The sequence below is a fragment of the Sciurus vulgaris genome (genome assembly GCF_902686455.1).
Source record: "Sciurus vulgaris genome assembly, chromosome: 3".
Lineage (NCBI taxonomy): Eukaryota > Metazoa > Chordata > Mammalia > Rodentia > Sciuridae > Sciurus > Sciurus vulgaris.
In genome coordinates this window covers 66,002,215-66,020,615 of record NC_136463.1, presented here as the reverse complement: position 1 = coordinate 66,020,615, position 18,401 = coordinate 66,002,215, and the positions used below count along the sequence as shown (strand labels likewise).

The 18,401-nt window shown below is 38.4% G+C and overlaps 2 protein-coding genes across 3 annotated transcripts in view; one reads left to right on the top strand and one right to left on the bottom strand.

Moving 5' to 3' along the window:
- The first annotated feature begins 552 nt into the window (after positions 1-552).
- On the top strand, positions 553-9,379 carry CRYBA1 (crystallin beta A1). The gene is made up of 6 exons (XM_079130992.1): positions 553-2,095; positions 3,701-3,765; positions 4,746-4,864; positions 6,174-6,315; positions 8,176-8,318; positions 8,724-9,379. Exons 1-6 carry the CDS (start codon positions 2,065-2,067, stop codon positions 8,869-8,871), a joined length of 648 nt encoding a protein of 215 aa, XP_078987118.1. The 5' UTR covers positions 553-2,064; the 3' UTR covers positions 8,872-9,379.
- Positions 9,380-11,306: 1,927 nt separating this feature from the next.
- Positions 11,307-18,401, bottom strand: part of NUFIP2 (nuclear FMR1 interacting protein 2) — a 28,858-nt gene continuing 21,763 nt past the window's right edge. For both annotated transcript variants that reach the window (XM_079130847.1, XM_079130848.1), the window contains exon 4: positions 11,307-18,030. In XM_079130847.1, the coding sequence (XP_078986973.1) occupies positions 17,978-18,030 (53 nt within the window). In that variant the 3' untranslated portion in view covers positions 11,307-17,977. The remainder of the gene's footprint in view (positions 18,031-18,401) is intronic.

Below are 18,401 nucleotides of genomic sequence, written 5' to 3'. Positions count from 1 at the left end.
TCTCAGTGACTTGGGAGGCTGAAGCAGGAGCATCACAAGTTTGAGGCTAGCCTCAGCAATTTAGTGAGACACTGTCTCAAAATAAAAAGTAAATCAGGTTGGGGATGTAGATCAGTGGGAAAGTGCCCTGAGTTCAATCCCTAGTACCACCCCCCACCAAAAATAAGAAAGAAAATATGTCCTTGATGTTCCAAATTCAAAGATTAAAAATGTATATATACTAGAAGCCAGGCATGGTGGCATATGCTTGTAATCCTAGCTCTCTGGGAAGCTGAAGCAAGAGGATCACAAATTCAAGGTCAGCCTCAGCAACTTATTGAGACCCTCAGCAACTTAGTGAGACCCTGTCTCAAAATAAAAATTAAAAGAGACTGGGAATGTAGCTCAGAGGTAAAACACATCTGGAATCAGTGCCCAGTACAAGGGGGAAAAAATATATACATATATATATATATACATATAATATGTGGGGTTTTTTTTTTGTGTGTGTGTGTGTATAGAAGTTTCATCTTAACTCCAAGTGCCTCAGTGCTCCTCTTTGGAGCTCAATATTTCTAGTTCTTAAAGAAATTTCTATAGCATGATCAATGTGATAACTAGAGGAGTCTAGGATGCCAAAAGGGCACATTCTAGTGGTACCTAAGCCATCTTGGTAGTTAGGAAATGAATGAACAAATGCTCAAATGAACAAATGTTTCTCCAGTTCTGAGGAGGATTAAAAAGAAGGAAGGCAAGGAAAAGAGAGGGAGAGCCACTAGCCAGCTCCTGGGCCCTTTGCAAAGCCACCAAGCAGCTAGAGCCTGTTGTCATCCTCAGGCAACTCGGGCCCTTGCCAGCCAGTTGTCCAACATCACTGCTAATCAAGACAGCAGAAACACCCTTGAAGTTTACACTGTTCTTAGCATCCGACTTATATGCCTGGAATGTTCTGCCCAAGTCTGCAAATACTCACATACATACAAGGCCTCACCACCTGATTTTTGACTCTGAGAAAAAAAAAAAAAAAAAAGAGGCTTTGATGAAACTTAAGTCACAATCAGGAATGATTGCAGAGGGACTGCGGGAACATTCTTCCTCTCTCCAAGTTGCTGTGAGATTTTCTATAGTGTCCACAACCAGGAAGAGAGTACAGTTAGATATAATCTCCTTTTCTGAGGTTGAGAGAGACTGACTGACTTGCCTAAAGTCATCCAGCCAGGGGAGCTGGAATTTGAACCCATATCTACTTGGCTCAAAGTCCTCCTTACCTCTCCACCCTGTGGCTTCTCACAGTAGCTGTTACATTGAACAGTGCATCTTTCCCCTGAGGCACTCTGACAAGGTCCTATATCCTACCCTCACCAAGTGCCTGAGTTTCCAGGGAAGCTCATTCTCCTCTTTAGGGTACTATGGGCATAGTACCTTGGGCCTGTAAGATTTCTACTGGCCTAAAACCATATATTAAAACCATAAGATTTATTATCTCCAAATTTTTAAAAGCAAACTGCAACATTAAAATGAATATTTAATAAATGAGCTACAGTGAGACTCATATCTACTAATCCAACTGTAACTAAATTCAGCTCTTACTAGTTATATGTAGCTATAGTAGAATAAAGATTTTCAAAAACACAGTAAAGCCATTTTTTTCCTCAACAACATTTAGAATTGTAATAATCCTTTCATATATATTTTTTAAGCAACAGGAAATGAATACCTGTATGGAAGTCAGGTGCATTTTGGTGCGTCTGACAGGACCTCCCAAAGTCTTAGAAAGATATTGGGATGACATGAAGAACCAGGAGAAGGGCAGGAGAGACCTATCTGGGAGCAGCTCCCAGCTGTTCTAAGACCACAACAGGCAAGGCCTGCAATAACCAGCCTTGCCCAGGCAGTGGGGCCTCTCTGGACTTTGGTAACCCTAGTTTAAACAAAGGCCTGAGGGATGCCTGCCCAGTAGGCTGAGCCACCAAAGCTCTGGGGATCAGGGGAAACAAAAGAAGAGGGAAAGCAGAATGCTGACAGGGCCTTCGGCCATCAGCCACAGGGCTATAAAGAGGGAGACTGCAGAGGAAGTGGCACCAGATGGAGACCCAGACTGTGCAGCGGGAGCTGGGTGAGTAAGGCCCTGAGGTTGCCCTTGCCTTTGCCCTTCTCTCCCTCCCCTGAACAGACATACTGGAGAGGGCCCAGTGTTCTTGCCTGGAGGTCAGAGCCTTTGTGGTTAGCTGGAGAAGAGTGGGGGATTCTGGGTGAGGGCTTCCTTCTCTTGCCATCCAACAGGAGTCACTTATATGGCAATAATCACTACCCTAGAAACCATGACAGGGGACAGGGGATAGCAAGAAATGAGCAGGCTTCTGGGCGGAGGGAGAATGTATAGCAGGCAGGAGCTGGGAGATATTGCTTATTCAGAGGTTTAGAATACAAAAGAATATCAGAGTTTACTCGTATTAGTTCCTGGACCCCGTGCTGGCCAGAGGGAAGGGTCATGAATATCTGTCCTGAGTCAAGAAACCTGCTGCCTGTCTGTCTTCTTCTTTCCCTCCCTTCCTCTATCCTTCCTTTTGCACTTTTTCCCCTTCCTTCTATCCTTCTTTCCTTTACTTATCTTACCACCTTTCCTGTCTCCCAGACCTGTATGATTCTCATGATCCTCATCTACAAAATGGGGATGATATTATTTACCTTATAGGCTTATTGAGGAGATTAAATGCATTAATGCATGCAAAGCATTTAGAACAGGACAGGACATACAGTGAGCCATTGTCAAGTGTTAACTATTATTACCACTTTCTTTTCTTTTTCATTTTCCTTCAATAAGTCTCCCCTCCCCCCACAACCCCAGTACCACAACTCTACCACTAAGCTATGTCTCCAGCCCTTTCTATTTTTCATTTTGACACAGCGTCTTGCCAAGTTGCTGAGGCTGGCCTCCAACTTGCAATTCTCCTGCCTCAGCCTCCTGAGTAGCTGGGATTATAGGCCTGTGCCACCATGTCAGGTTCAATAAGTCTTAAAATCCCCAGCCCCATTCCAACATTGTTCAGGCATGGTGCTGTATCAATCACTGTGCCTCTGAAATGCTCAGTCAATATTCAATGGGAACAAGATCAGTACTATGATAAGTGTTAAAAAGGGAGAAAGCTAGTGACTGCAGGCTGGAGAAGGCAAGAAAAGTCTCTGAGGCCGCAAGCTTCTCTAGAAGATAGAGAAGCAGGGTGAGAATGGTACCATGCCCAGACACTGTAGCCAGTCAGTTTAAGTGCTATGAGAAGCAAGTTAAGGCTGAAACCATGAAGGATCGGAGCCCAGGCTGCCCTTGAGCTGATGTGGGGAGGATGAAAGGAATTGTGGCACTGCTATGTACCCAGTGGCATGAAGGGTCTGGACTAGATGGTTGCCAAAAAGTCGATACTGGAGAATGTGAGACTGCAGCAATGCTATCACCTGGAAGCTACATTTATCACAATGCTCATGCTTTACCTACTATATTGTTGTTGTTGTTTTTTTTTTTTTTTTTTTTAATTCTTATAAAAACTCTGCATGTAGAAGCTTTACCAATGGGAAACCTGAAGCTCAAGTAGTGAGTGGCAGAGTCAGGATCCCAACTGAAGTTTGTCTATTGAACTCCTGGACTCCTTTCCTTTTCCCTGTGTTCTCTCACCTCACCCTTCCCCATCCCAGAAGCCATGTAACTGGTGTGTGATCTGTCTTCCAGAAACCCTTCCAACCACCAAGATGGCTCAGACCAACCCTATGCCTGGGTCCTTGGGGCCATGGAAGGTAAGCTCACCCTCACGTGGAAAACCAAGGGATCCCACAGAGCAGGGTTGAGCTGTTGCCACAGAGAAGCCACCAGGGTTATATTTGATCATGAGAGAGTGACCAATCGATAAAACACCAGTCCATAAGAGAAGGGGCCACCCAACACCTGGACACTGTTGAAAGATCTCTCAGGATGCCACTTGTTAGAACAGAAGGATGACCTGGAAACACATGATGCGTGAGAAATGGTATTTAGTTTCTGGTCAACTCTCCTCCACACTGCTAAAATCATTTCAAAATAGGGTAGCCCAGAGGGGATTATGCCCAATGAGATAATTAGAATCCATAAGTGAAGAGAGATTTGCCACCAGATCCTAAATAAGTCATAGGATTCCAGTATTCTCTCAACCTGAGATTGGGTTAACCATGGGTTGAAGTGCTAATCCTGTCCTTCCCCAGCACTTCCTACCCTGCCCCCCATCACTGGTCAACTCTGAAGCCATTTCACAGCTTCAGGAGTTGCCCTGTGGCCAGGTCCAAGAGCCAAATTCTAGATGAAGGGATCCAAGAGGTTTATTACAACCCCTTCCTTTATACTTCGGGTTTTTAAGTGAGTGTGGCTGAAGAAGATAAGAAGTAATCTACAAGGAGCTCCTGGAACTCCCAGAATTCTGGCCTCTGGACCACACTTATGCAGGAAGCTTTGTAAAATAAGAATACACAAGCCCTTGGTCTGTCCATTGGGCTAAACTTCACCCCTGGCAAGACTCTCCTGTTATAAACCAGTCCCCCCAGATCTTAGTCCTATCCTGAGCATTCAATACCACCAACCAGTAGTGTTAATTTGAACCCTTTCCAATCCTGTCTACACTGGAAGAGACCTCATTAGGCATGGGGCTACTGCTGGTGATGGAAAATACAGGGTAGATACAAGTTAAGTCTCTCTTTTTCCTGCTGTATCAGGTTCTAGCTTTCTTGCCCTATTCAATCCATTTCAGATAACCATCTATGACCAGGAGAACTTCCAGGGCAAGAGGATGGAGTTCACCAGCTCCTGCCCAAATGTCTCTGAGCGCAGTTTTGATAATGTCAGGTCCCTCAAGGTGGAATGTGGCGCGTGAGTATGGTCCTCAATAGAGTGACAGGGCTTTATTTCAGGTCCCTTTAGATATGGGTAGGGATGGAGGTAAAATGTTCCCCAGACATTAATCCACTAATCACTTCTTGAAGAGAGACTTCCATGCCAAAAACTTGAAGGAACATGAGGGCTTTTTTTTTTTTTTTGGCGGTACTGGGGATCGAACTCAGTGCCTTGTGTTTCCGAGGCAAGCACTCTACCAGCTGAGCTATCTCCCCAGCCTGAACATGAGGTTTTTAGTGGCTTGATACCAGATTTGGATGGAGGAATGAAGTTAAAGATATATATACAATGGGGTGGGAGCAGTAACAGTAATCAGGTCTGTATTTTTGGAACCTACAGGGTGCAGGATTCCCTCAGAATAGTCACAGGACCCTCATGTTTTTCATACCCACAGAAAAGAGGTAGAGAGAGGAAACTGTCAAATGGAAGCCTCTTAATGGCAAACTGACTTCATGCATGTTCTAGAAAAGACTATTACATAATTTCTCCATATGAAAAGGAATTCAACCCGACTCCAGAGACCTATCAGCTTCTAGCCTTCCACAAGTCTTTTGTTGATGGTCAATCTTGGTGAGGAAGATTCTCTTGCTTTTGTCTTCTGACTCTTGGCAGACTGATTCAGGTCTTTATCATCAATCTGAAAACACACAAGGAGAAAACTCCTTTGGCAAGGAGATCAAAAGTTCAAGGCAGAACTAACTTTGCATGTAGCTAGCATTCCACAAACTGCCACCAAAACAGCAAAACTAAAATGGACAACACCTTAAGATGTCATCAGTAATCAAGACCCAATTGTGAAAAACAGCTAGAGTATTTTCAGGTTATGAGGGTATAAGTATGGGGTAGCAGGAGAAAGAACCCACAAAGTGACAAAGAAAACAAGTTGAGTCGTTCATCAGTTGTCTATTCATCCCTTTGCCTCCTTGATGTCTTCAGGTTTGACTGGAGCCAAAGCAATAGTCACTAGATCATGAACTTGGAGCTCAAGATAGAGAATAGGCGACTTGCGGGGGAAAGGAAAGATCGCTTTGCTAATACACATTACAGAGGCCAGTGAAGTAAATCCTTTCAGTGGATAATCTCCAAATACATTTACAAACCTGCTTAGTGTAGCTCCCAGCTCATTTCCCACCTCTTATGATAAATTTATTATTTTATATGGTTCTATTGGGATTGCTTTGATATTTTACTTCATTATAAACTTATTTAAATGAAAGATGCCTTCTCCCTGAGGCCATATAGACTTTGAATACCATGAACGAACACCATTACCTGTCTTTGGCAGCTGGATTGGTTATGAGCATACCAGCTTCTGTGGACAACAGTTTATCCTGGAGAGAGGAGAATACCCTCGCTGGGATGCCTGGAGTGGGAGCAATGCCTACCACATTGAGCGTCTCATGTCCTTCCGCCCCATCTGTTCAGCTGTGAGTCTCTGAAATTTCTACTTCTGTGCATGGGGATGGGGAGAGGGCACCAACAGACTGATAGTTACTTCTTTTGTTATGCTGAATGCAGTAGGAAGGGTAAAAGTCAAAAAGAGAAAAGAATAGCATCACTTCATTTGTCAACTATTTTTCTTCAATGGGTGGTATTTTTCTTAAGTTAAAAAGCAAGGGTGAGGGCTGGGGATGTAGCTCAGTTGGTAGAGTGCTTGCCTCCCAAGCACAAGGCCCTGGGTTCAAATCCCCCAACACCGTAAAAAAAAAAAAAAAAAAAAAAAAAAAAAAAAAAAGAAGGGTGATAGGCTGAATGCAGTGGCACTTGCCTGAAATACCAGCAACTCCAGAGACTGTCAGGGGATCTCAAGATTGAGGCTAGCCTGGGCAATTTAGTGAGACCCTATCTCAAAATAAGAAAGAATAAGGGCTGGGGATGTAGCACAGTGGTAGAGTGCCTCTGATTCAATCCCCAGTATCACAATAAATATATGTATGTAAGGGTGGCAAGTACATACTCAAGACCAAAATGCCTACAAGACCAGTGCAGTGAAAGCACCTATCTTGTAGTACAAAGTAAATTCTTAGCCAGTAACATTTCAATTTAAATATTTCACTGCCAAAACAGGGAAACACTTAAACCCTTAAAAAGTGGAAACAAATGCATAAGTCTTCCAGTAACTCTTATCTGCATTGATTCACAATAATATTGTTTCTAACACTAAGCATTGATCAATAGTGCATCTGTCTTTGGATGATTTCAAGCTGAAACAGAACTTTTGGACGTGCTGAAAAAGATCCCTGTATTTCTAGCAAGTGAGGCCTTGCTAGAAATTTTCTAAATATTCATGAGATTTTCTGATTTTAATTATTAATCGCCTCCTCAGTTCAAAGTCAGACTAAAATTCCACTAGTGGAGAAGGTACCATAAGTGGCTCTAAATCTAAAAAATATTTATCTGGAAGTGATTTTTTTTTTTTTTTTTTTTTTTTGAGTTCACTTTTCTTCTTTAAGGTATAACTAGCATATATTAAATATCCAGGTTCTAAGTGTACATTCTCATGAATTTTGGAAAAAAACATATACCCCCATGTAGCTGACACTCTCGCCATATACATAATCCCATCACCCTGTAAAATTCTCTGGCACACCTTTCCAGTTAACTACTCCCAGACCACTACCACAAGGGTTATTTGTTGGTACCAAGGATTGAACCCAGGGCGCTTAACCACTGAGCCACATCCCCTGCCCTTTTTTTTACATTTTGAGACAGGGTCAGAGTCTCGCTAAATTGCTGAGGCTGGCTTTGAACTTGCAATCCTTTTGCCTCAGCCTTTCAAGTCACTGGGATTACAGGCATGTGTCACCATGCCCAGCTAGTTGGGTTACTTTGACCATTTTAAAATTCACGCAAGTTTGTCTCTGCCTTTTAAATGTTTGTGTTGTACTCATCCTACTGTAGCCCCTACTATACATGTTATTTCACACACACACACACACTTGCACACACATATTGGGACTTCCTGTATGAATTTGTGAAACCTTTTTCCACATTAGGCATATTAATTCCTTGGTTGGCTGGTTTTTGGTTTTTTTTTTTTTTTCCTTTGCTGTGTTGTATCCTTTCCATTGGTCTTTCATTGTCCCAAAATATTGGTTATTTGTACATTGCAAATGTTGTATTTAAATTGGATTTAACAGGATTATGGGTGATAAACCTCTTTTGGGTCAGAGTTTATATACTTCTTTGTAAACCAGTGTTTCAATTTGAAAAAAAATATGGCAATTAAAGAGTCAAGATGACAGCCATTAATACTAGGCACTAAGTTTTTAATTTCTGGGTAACAGAATCATAAGGAGTCTAAAATTACCATCTTTGAGAAAGAGAACTTTATTGGACGCCAGTGGGAAATCTGTGACGACTACCCCTCCTTGCAAGCCATGGGTTGGTTCAACAACGAAGTTGGTTCCATGAAGATACAGTGTGGGGCGTAAGTGCAAAAACAGGGCTGGAGGACAAAGTTAATTCCTGCAGGTGAAAGCCTTGCTAATATTATATCAATAGTAATATCAGATTTCACGCATTGGTATCATACTGGCACGGGGGTCATGTTCTTGCTACTATTTTGAATTCTAAGTTCTTTGTACCAACTACAACTTAAGGTTAGATTTTTCTCCCCTGCGCATTCCTCTATGGAAGTGTACGCTGATCACTCTTAAGTCATTTTTTTCATAATCAAGGTTAAATTTTAAATGTCTGATACATTAAGGATGGTTCTTGTTTTCTAAGCCTACAAGCATCCTGTACAATTCTGTCGAGAAAAGAGGCTCAGATTTTGGGGTGTTTGTCAGGTTCCTAACTAGTTTTAATAATGTCATGCTTTGGAATTTTGTAGCTGGGTTTGCTACCAGTATCCTGGATATCGTGGTTATCAGTATATCTTGGAATGTGACCATCATGGAGGAGACTATAAACACTGGAGAGAGTGGGGTTCTCACGCCCAGACATCCCAAATCCAATCGATTCGCCGTATCCAACAGTAGTGGATTAAAAGCTCCAAGTAAAAGAATTCCTCAAGCACGAGGTCTTGCTAAGCACTCTAGAATGAGTTTTATGTTCTGCTCAGACATTGCTTCCAAATGTTAGATGCTGAAATCCATAATAAATGTCATTTAAAAAAAAAAAACAAAAAACAAAAAATTGTACTGAATTAACTACTATGCTTTACCCAAACCACACGTAAGTAAGCTGAAAAATTTTAATGGTAAGCCTCAATAAAACCCTATTTCCTTTTTGGGCCCTTGCTAGTCACTTACCAAAGACAATTATTTACTATCTCAAAGAATAAAAGCATTTGATCCAAATGGTATGCCTCTATAGTGACTAGTTTATGCATGTTCTCTCCATTATTTTCTAATATTGTATACTTTAGCATTGACTTTCCCCCAAATTGTGACAAATCAGTGCTAAAGAAAACGGAAGTCTCAAAATGTATACTGCCATCTATTTCTACAAGAAGTTATGAATAAATTCAGAATCTTGGCAGCTTAACATTCTAGTTGCTTAATTGTTTAGTTCAATTTGGTTTCTTATTTTAATTGAAGAGCATAAGGTTCAATGTCCTCAAAATGGCAAGACAGCTGCTCTCACAGCTGATTTTTCAATAAATATGTTAATTCTAAGCACTATAATAACCTGTATGATTAAAAGAAAACAGAAAACAAAACCACATGACCAGAGTACATTAAAGACAAATTCTTTGCACATTTAGCCCTTTGGTGTTGGTGGAGACATTATCAATGAAAACCTTAAGTTTTCAGCTCAGACTTTTTTAAAGTTATAGCACACAAAAGATAACACAAACAACTCAAACTTTAAAAGTTTTTATTCAACAATGTACACTTACTGTCTCTTAATTTGATCTACAAATCTCCAGTTTTTCCTGATAAAATAAGTAAATCTGAGTATGGTTGTAAAGTGTTTGTAATGTTTATTTTTAAAACACTGAACATTAAGTAAGACATCAATAAAGGAAGATTATCATGTAACTGACACTTCCTCAGAATCCATGACATCAGAAACTGCTATAGAAATACCTATGCATTTAGCAAAGGGTAAATTTCTGGTCACTGTTCCTAAATCTAGAAAAGATCTTCCTTCTGGGCAAATGTTTTTGAAAAGGGGAGAAGGGAAAATGTCTTCTAACAACTGTAATCCAATTATCTTCTCCCCCAAATTAAGAGGTAATTCAGCTCCTAAGTGCCTATGCACACAAATTACTTTGCTCCTCCAGTGTTCCAAGACTGAACACAAGTGGACTACTGACAGATGCTGAAGAGTAGCCAAAGCCATCTATGATGATGCCTGCTACACCTCCTGCATTTTTGCCTTTTAGGCCATGCATAATGGGCCACTTTTCAAGTTTTGACTAGTAGTTAATTTTAAGTGCCACTATCAATGAAGATACAGGAGGGTTCCACTGTGTTTTCAAAAAGTCAACAAACACACATACTTAATGATACAGAAGTAACCCTCTTCTATACATGGGAAACCTATAAAATGGAAATACTTTTTTTTTGTCTAGGAGCATAAGGAAAAAAATTAGTAACATCTTCTACTTTATTAGCCTCTCCTACAAAGGTAATGAACAAGCTAAAGACAATTTTAAAAGATGATTTGACAAGACCTGGCCAGTACATCTATACAATCTTATTTACACACATACATGTGAAGTAAAGCTATTAAGTACATGCAAGCTGCAGCGACTGAATCAAATGTGCCTGATTTCTAAACTTGTTCAAATCAGCATGGGCAATTTTTATACCTTTAAAACAATCTGTGCTTTAATCTTTAAGTAACTAAATGAATCTAATCTCAAACCAATCATTCAGTAAACCAAATCTAGGCTAAAGCAATAAAGCTAAGAAAGGCTATCCTACCTTTAAGCCAGCTTTAAGCCATAAGTTGTCACAGAGCTCCATGTGGCAAAGGTCCTTCATTCATTTCAGTTTGAATTACTTCCCATTTCTTTTTCCATGAAATAAACCAATATTCACTAAGAAAGAGCATCCGATGATTTATAAGCTGATAAAACTGCCCTGTTTTAAGAAAAGCCCTTTAGTAGATACAAGTCAAGCTCTTGTTTAAACTTATGTTTATTAATAACAGGTGCCAATTATTTTCCTCTCTTCTAATCCCACTCATGAGCTAGCTCAGAAGTGTGACTTTGAGCCATGTTTCCAAAGGTGGTTAAACTAAGAACGGCAACATAAGGACAGATAAGTCACTTTTGGTAATGACACACAAATTAAACTTTCAAAACATGTGCATAGCTTTATTCATCTACTTAGATCTAACCTTTTCATGGAGCTTCAGCAAAGTTCGAGTGTGCAAAATGCATTTCTAAAACGTAATGCAAGCAAAGCTTTTCACATTTACACTGGCAGGAAATACAGAGAAACTAACAAGTCACATTAGGGAGAGTTCAGTTCAGATCTTTTTGTTTTTAATGACAAGAATTGCACAGTTTTTCATTTTGAGACAATTGTTGCAGACATAAATATTTAAAAATTTCTAAGCAAGGTGCTTTAACAATAAAAAAAAATTTAAAGTTGGAAAGAGCCAATAACTTGGATTAAAGCTCACACAGAATTCCCAATTAACCTGGACTCCATTATCTCCCTATACTTTGCAAACAATGCTTTAAACAACACTTTTTATAACACTAAAGGAGACAGCAAGCTGAAACTTTTTTTAAAGCACACAAGAAATGGTGTCATCACATTAGTTAAAGGTGCTAAGGGGGCAGGAAAGGAAGTGAAGAATCCTTTTACTATTTTCCGCTACAGAACAGCCACTAACAGACTTTAAAAAAAAAAAAAAAGAAAATCACTTCCCCAGTTTATAAAATAGTTCCAGTTTGACAAGATCTACAACTTTTAACAGAGAGCACCAGTTGGGCAATAGAATGAGCGTTTCATACTGCATAAAAATTAGTGAGGTGGTTAAGAACCATCAACTATCTCAGGCATTACTACATGGCCTTTCCAAAATTTTTTTTTAATATACATGCAAGGCACATTGATATAAAAATAGATCTCTGGCCAACAAATATATTAAATAAGCAAATTAAAATTTTGGCTCTGCAATATTGGCAACATCAAAATATAACCAGATAGCTTTGGACCACACATCTTTCTCATATTCCTCCACCTCGTTTGGTGTTTCCCCTGCATTGTTTTGGGTTCCATCTCCAAGTTTGGGGATGTGCTTGAGAAATTCTTTTCCTTTTTTCAAGTAGCATTCCTACTACATTTAAGTTTACCTTTGCTAAGTAAAAATACACTAGAGAAACAGAAGAGTTGGGAGTTTTGATTGATATTAACTAAATCTGACTTTTAGGACAGCATTTATTTCTCCTTTGTACATGAGCAAAAAGTTCCCCAGCTCATATAGCAGATAATTGTTTTCTGAAAGATCAGCAGCAAACCAATGACACTACTTCCTTTAAGTCATTCTTCCTCTTTTTGAGGCAGAGGGATTAACAGAAACAAAACTAAGATTTAAAATATTTTCAGTAGTAGAAGACATTTTAAGGCCAAAAAGTATATTAAGCAAATCTTTTACTTTCCTAAATTATTGTCATTAATAGGCCAATACCAACTACGGATAAGTTACTTGTACAGATTCCCTCCCAAAGACAACTTTATGTAAAATTCACTCACTTTTGTTAGTGGCTGTGCTACAGAAAAGGTACCAAAGCAACCTATGGTATATGTATGATATATAGTAATGTAAAAAGTGCATCACATTCTTGATTTTCAGTTTTTCATAGCAGCAGCAGGATTAATCTAAGACAGAAAACAGTTGTATTTTCATTTAAAAAATGCAACAATACCTTTCAAAATGTACTCAAGATCATAAAAGGATTCACCTCTATAAGATAAATGAAGAGACAATAGACAAACAAGGGCAAACTAAAGGCATTCATATTTACATATTAAAACTTTTGTTAACACCAAATCTTTACATCTAGCAAAAGAAATAATGCATTTTAATCAAGCAGATGTTACTAAAAAGCAGTATCCATTTTTGGAGCCTTTGTTTATTAGCACCTGAGGAAAAAAAGGGTATATGGAAAGCTATATAATTTACCTCAAGCTAATTTGTTGGTCTGTAGAGTACAACTTTGATACATGGTGAAAGTTAAAATTGAACTGGAAAACAAACATTTGCAGCTGTTTTTAATAAGGCTGTAGAAAAGGGATACTGCACTATCAGAAAATGGCTTTAGAACCCTGAACATAAAATTCTATGAATAAAGAGAGAAGTCAATGACTCCATCACGTGAGGATGGCTGTTCCATAGTTTCTAGTATATAACTGCTATTTGACATTCCCAGTAATATAAAAGCAATGTCATCATTCTTGCTTCATTAGGTGTTTTTATTATGGACACAACTTAAAACTACTCATACCATTGCTGGCATCCTTTAACTACTTTTAAGATCTTTCTTGAGCAGCAAAACAGTGTGGAACTTAAAACTCAGTAAAGCAGTGAGCGGAGTCGATGTTTCATCATTCTTTAAACCAGTTCCCGGTGGTTCTGGTTCTCACACATCTGAACAGACTGATGTTTAAAAAAGAAACCTTTTAAGATACTCATAGCAGAAGCCCATCTTTTTCACCATAAAATACTGGTGCCCTGTCAATTAATTAAAGCAATATTGACTTTAAGAAGTACCATGCCTCTGGCAAATTTAGACCAGCTATTCATGCCTCTAGACTTGTCCTCTGCCCTTTCCTTTTCCTTAAAATTCAGTAGGGCTACTAGAGAAGTCTTAACTAGAATCCACCTGGGCTGTGCAGCATCCATCAACAGTCTTAAAATCGTCATACATGTATTTGTCCCACTACACATCAATTCTGCAGCCAGCACATGAAGGATCATGCTTTGAGGACATGGCCCAGAGGCATAACTATACCCATAACTCGTGGAAAATGCACTTTTATTTCTCCCAAGAAAGGCTTACAAAAATGACTCCCTCCTTATTTGGTAGAATTTAAAATTGAGCAAAGTCCTATTTTAATTTCCTTGCCTGTGGCCATTTGTTCCATGATGATTTCACACTAAGTGGCTTTTTTTTTTGTTGTTTGTTTAAAACTTATTGGCAATTGCAGAAAAAAATCATTAGATGCCTGATGCGAGTTAGCAACAAGCTTAACAGCCAAGTATGAGACTACTGCTGCTATGTCATATTTTGTTAAGAAACACATTTTGTATTGTGGACAACTCTGATAACTGAGGTTTGTCGTATTTTCCCTAAAAACTGTTATTTGAAAGAACAATGCAGCACTTCTTTTGTTTTTGCAGATTCTGAATAGTGACTAAGTATGCAAATGATTAAGGACAGCAAAATTCTAAAATGGAGACACACTCTAGCCATTTATTTCAAGAAAACGAAAACAAAAGCTATCATTAATAAATCCCTTGTTATTGGCTATCTCCTCCTAAAAAGCAGGGGAGGAAGATGGGCTACTACAGATCGTGTAAATACACTTTATGTTAAACGTTCATTACTAAGGAGGTTAGAGGAAAGGCTATGCAATTAACTTCAATCCAGCAAAGTGGGGTGAATAAGGAGAAAGATAAATACACCCTGTCTTTTGTGGGATTATTCAAGACATCTACACAAGAGTGGCATGTGACACAAAAGCCTACAATCAAGACAAATTTAAAAAGAAATCTTCACTCATAATTAGTATCTTCTTAGCTATTAAAAAAATAGGTCATGATTTCATTCTTAGTGCCATTTTTCAAATACTACCCTTTTAAGGATTTAAACCACCTGACTTTATTCTGTGTAATGAAAACAAATGGCACAAAATAAATACAAGTTTCATTCTGAATACTAATGTCTTATACACATTCGCTCACTGGTATCTCCATCCTTCCCTCACATACAAGCACCCAACACACACAAACATGCATACACACACAGCTTTTTCAGTCTTTTTAATGGAGGGATGTTAAAAATCCCCTCTAGACTGTATTTGGTTTATGCTACAGTACTAATACTCTGAGTCGAAGGAAAATTCTTTATAATGAACAGTAACACATTGTTATTTAAATGTGCTAAATTAATCACAGCTGAAGTTTGTTTAGAAGCTTACACAAAAATAATCAGAAAACAGATCAACTCTTCAGATTTTTTTTAATAAGTGCTCTGTAAGGAATTGTGTGAGGACCTAAGGAGAAAGATTGCAACAAGTAGAGTTAAGTATAACCAAACAGCACAAAGGAGAATTTGTCCCAAAGTCCTGCTTGTACCTAGGCAATTAAGTCCATTAACCCAATGCCCAAAAATACTGACAGTTAATATGATGGGGCACTAGGGTTCCCAGAAAATTAAGAGACATTCCTAACCACTATATACCTCTAACCATATAATCAAGAAAATTTCAGTTAAGAAATCAAAGTGAAATGTTGCATTGTTTCATTTAGAATTGAGACTCAAAAAGCCTTTGGACAAACAGAAGGGTTACATTCTCTTCGGCTTCTCTCAACAGAGAGGCCTGAGGGATATGGGAGGAAACTAAGAAAGCAAAGACTTTCTAAAAGTATTTAATTGTTGCTTCCAAGTAAAGGTAAAGCCCAATTCAGAAGGGGGGGCTGGGTTTTGTTTTTTGTTTTGTTTTTCCTTCTTGAATATATGTTCATTCAAACTCTGTATGTCACAAACCCAGAAAGTTTGTGAGTTGTTAAACAGAAGAACTTTAAAATTCCAGGCAAGCAAAATGGACATTTAAAAAAAAAAAGGGAGGTGGGGTGAGGGTGGGGATCTGGCCCTAAGGCGACAAGTGGTTACACAAGGCAATTGAACACACAGCAGAACTTTAAAACCTGTAAAACAAACTGGAGCCTTTTTTTTTTTTCCTTTAATCAACCTTTTATCTTTTTTTTTTTTTTTTTTTACTTTTTGAAAATTTTTATTTAAAAAAAAAAAAAAAAACACAAAACACAGAATTTTCACTTCAGTATGTGGTATGTTGCATTTTCCAGTTTGTTCAATGCTTTAAAGCTCGAGGATGCCTCTGCTTTCAATTGTACATGGGCCTGAAGCATCCTAGCTTTTGGCAAGCAGGCAGGAGACTCAACAAAAATCAAAATAGGAACAAGGCAGACTAAATGCAGGGCACATCTGTAAACATATTATACATTTGAAAATTACAATATCAGTAAAAGTGATACAGTTTACAGGTGAAATGAAACTATCTGGAACTGGCCTACCACAAGTTTCTGAACCTGGACTGATACAATAAGTTATTATATATATATATATTATGTATAAAAAGTTTTGTTTACATCAAGTGGAATTGGCAATCCATGCTTATACTTTTAAAAATCTAAGCAGGGCAGAAATCCAGACTAAAGATATTTTCTCTACTCTACATCGAGTCCAACAGCTTCTTTCATGAACTACTTGTTAAAAGCCTCAAATAATCAACAAAACAAGAAAACCATCCACACTACAGTCGCTCAAAACTGGACATTTCTTAAGCAAAGGGGTAGAGCAAAAAAGCAGTTCCTTTCTCCCCATATTGTCCCAGGGGATCCAGCCTACTTTTTATTAGAAGACTACAACTCTATATAAATGCCCTGCTATTTTAACCTGTATTTGACATACATGGATATACTAATTTCTGTGTGTGTGTATATGTGTGTGATGTTATGCTATGTCAGGCCAGAGAACTTGTTATTATACCACTAACATCACCCAATCTTAAATTGGACCCTTAGTTTCTGCACACACACACAAAAAAATTTATTTTAGCATGCTATACACAAGCTGCAGTGCAACAGGATGGCAATGTGATGATAAGACAGGGCTAATGCTCTTCTCTGCCCAAAAGAAAAGTTTCAGAATTTCACATTATTTTCCTTAAAAACCCATTTTGCTCTAGTAATAAAATATATTTACTAAGATATAATTAGAAGCTAATAAGCTCAGAAGTATAATTTGCATGAAAGCACACCTTCTATAAGCAGGGTTTATTACCTCCTCACTGGCTAAAAACATGAAAAGTTTAGTTTTGTCTTTTTTTCTTCCCCTTTTAGATTCTGCCAAGAAATCGAGAATTTACAGAAAGGTACACAAGTTTCTCTTAGATGTTTGATGAAAAACAAGGAAAACTGCACATTTAGTGTTAGTGACAGAGAGCAAGTCTGGAGCACCTACAGTTGAAAAGCAGAATATATTTTTGCTCCCAGTTATACAATTACATTAAAACATGGGCAAAGGATTCCTCCCCCATATCTAAGCCAATTGCTTGTTCTGCAACTTTTCTTTAAATGACACTCATGGATTCTTCAGTTGTTAAAAGTCCAACATGTAACCAAAACAAGTTAACTATGTACCCACCAACTACTCCAGAATTGTAGAACTTCAATGCCCTCCCCTATCCCCACCCCACAGAAAAACAAAAGGAAAGAAAAAATATTTCCCCAATACCCAGAGAGGCTGCTTAAACTCCTGGCAAGACATGCAAATCATATTTGCTAAAAAAATACACCCCTGCAAACTTCAAGGCATTTATCCAGCATTCTTGCAGGGCTTAAAGTAAAACCAAAAGATCAAGGGAGGAGTAGGGGAAAATGTTGAATCATTCTGGGTTCCCCGTGATTAGTGTATCACTTTAGTCACAGAACAAGATACAGAGATCTTTTAAGTGGATTTGCCTTTCCAGTGGGTCATTTGTAGCCCAAGTTGATGACAGCAGGAACTTTAGAACCACGCTTGTAAGTCTGTATTCATTAATCACTTGCATTCACACTTAAAAAACAAAAACTAACAAATGAAAAAAGAAAACAAAAACAAAAAAACTATTCAGTACCGGAGATTAAATAACCATGTGTAGTCTCTTGAAATAAATTTGATTCCTTAAGAAGTCTAATTACTTTCAGTTGCCTTTTTTTAAATAACTATATATATATATATATATGTATATATATATATTTGTATATATTATCCTGTGATTCTACTTATGGTTCCTCTGCTGCGTTGAAGATCTAGGAGCATAAAAGCCTTGTGTCCCCCATGAACGGTGGCTCTAATGCTGCAGAAAGGTTACGAACAGGCAGTCTGGTCCTTCATTGATCTGGACTATCCATGGCTTCATTGTAAGTGATTATCCTTTTGGGATCTAGAGGGAAGGTTAAAAAAGCAAATACAATAAGAAATTAAATCCCAAAATAAATCCCAAGTAATCATCATTTACACTGCCCCCTCTTCTTATTAAAGACACAATTTTAAGGCTACTCTTTGTAAATGCACATGCAATCCAGTTTCTTAACTCAAAAATTAGTTGCTCTAGCACTCCAACTGATTTCTGCAACAGGGTCTTCCAACCAGGGAGAGCCTCAATTTCTATAGACTAGCAATGGTTGAGTTCACTTAATAAAGTTTTTGTGTGTTTTTTTTTTTTTTTTTTTTTTTTAATTACAAAAGTAGTAAATTTGAGGGGCTGGATTGTAGGTCAGTGGTAGTACATGGCTTAGCACATGTGAGGCACTG

What these genes read in the sequence shown, in the direction of transcription:
- CRYBA1 (XM_079130992.1), top strand. Translation starts at nt 2,065, where the DNA reads ATGGAGACCCAGACTGTGCAGCGGGAGCTGG. An exon ending in GGTCCTTGGGGCCATGGAAG is followed by an intron (nt 3,766 to 4,745) that starts GTAAGCTCACCC and finishes AATCCATTTCAG; the next exon opens with ATAACCATCTATGACCAGGA. An exon ending in ATGAAGATACAGTGTGGGGC is followed by an intron (nt 8,319 to 8,723) that starts GTAAGTGCAAAA and finishes GGAATTTTGTAG; the next exon opens with CTGGGTTTGCTACCAGTATC.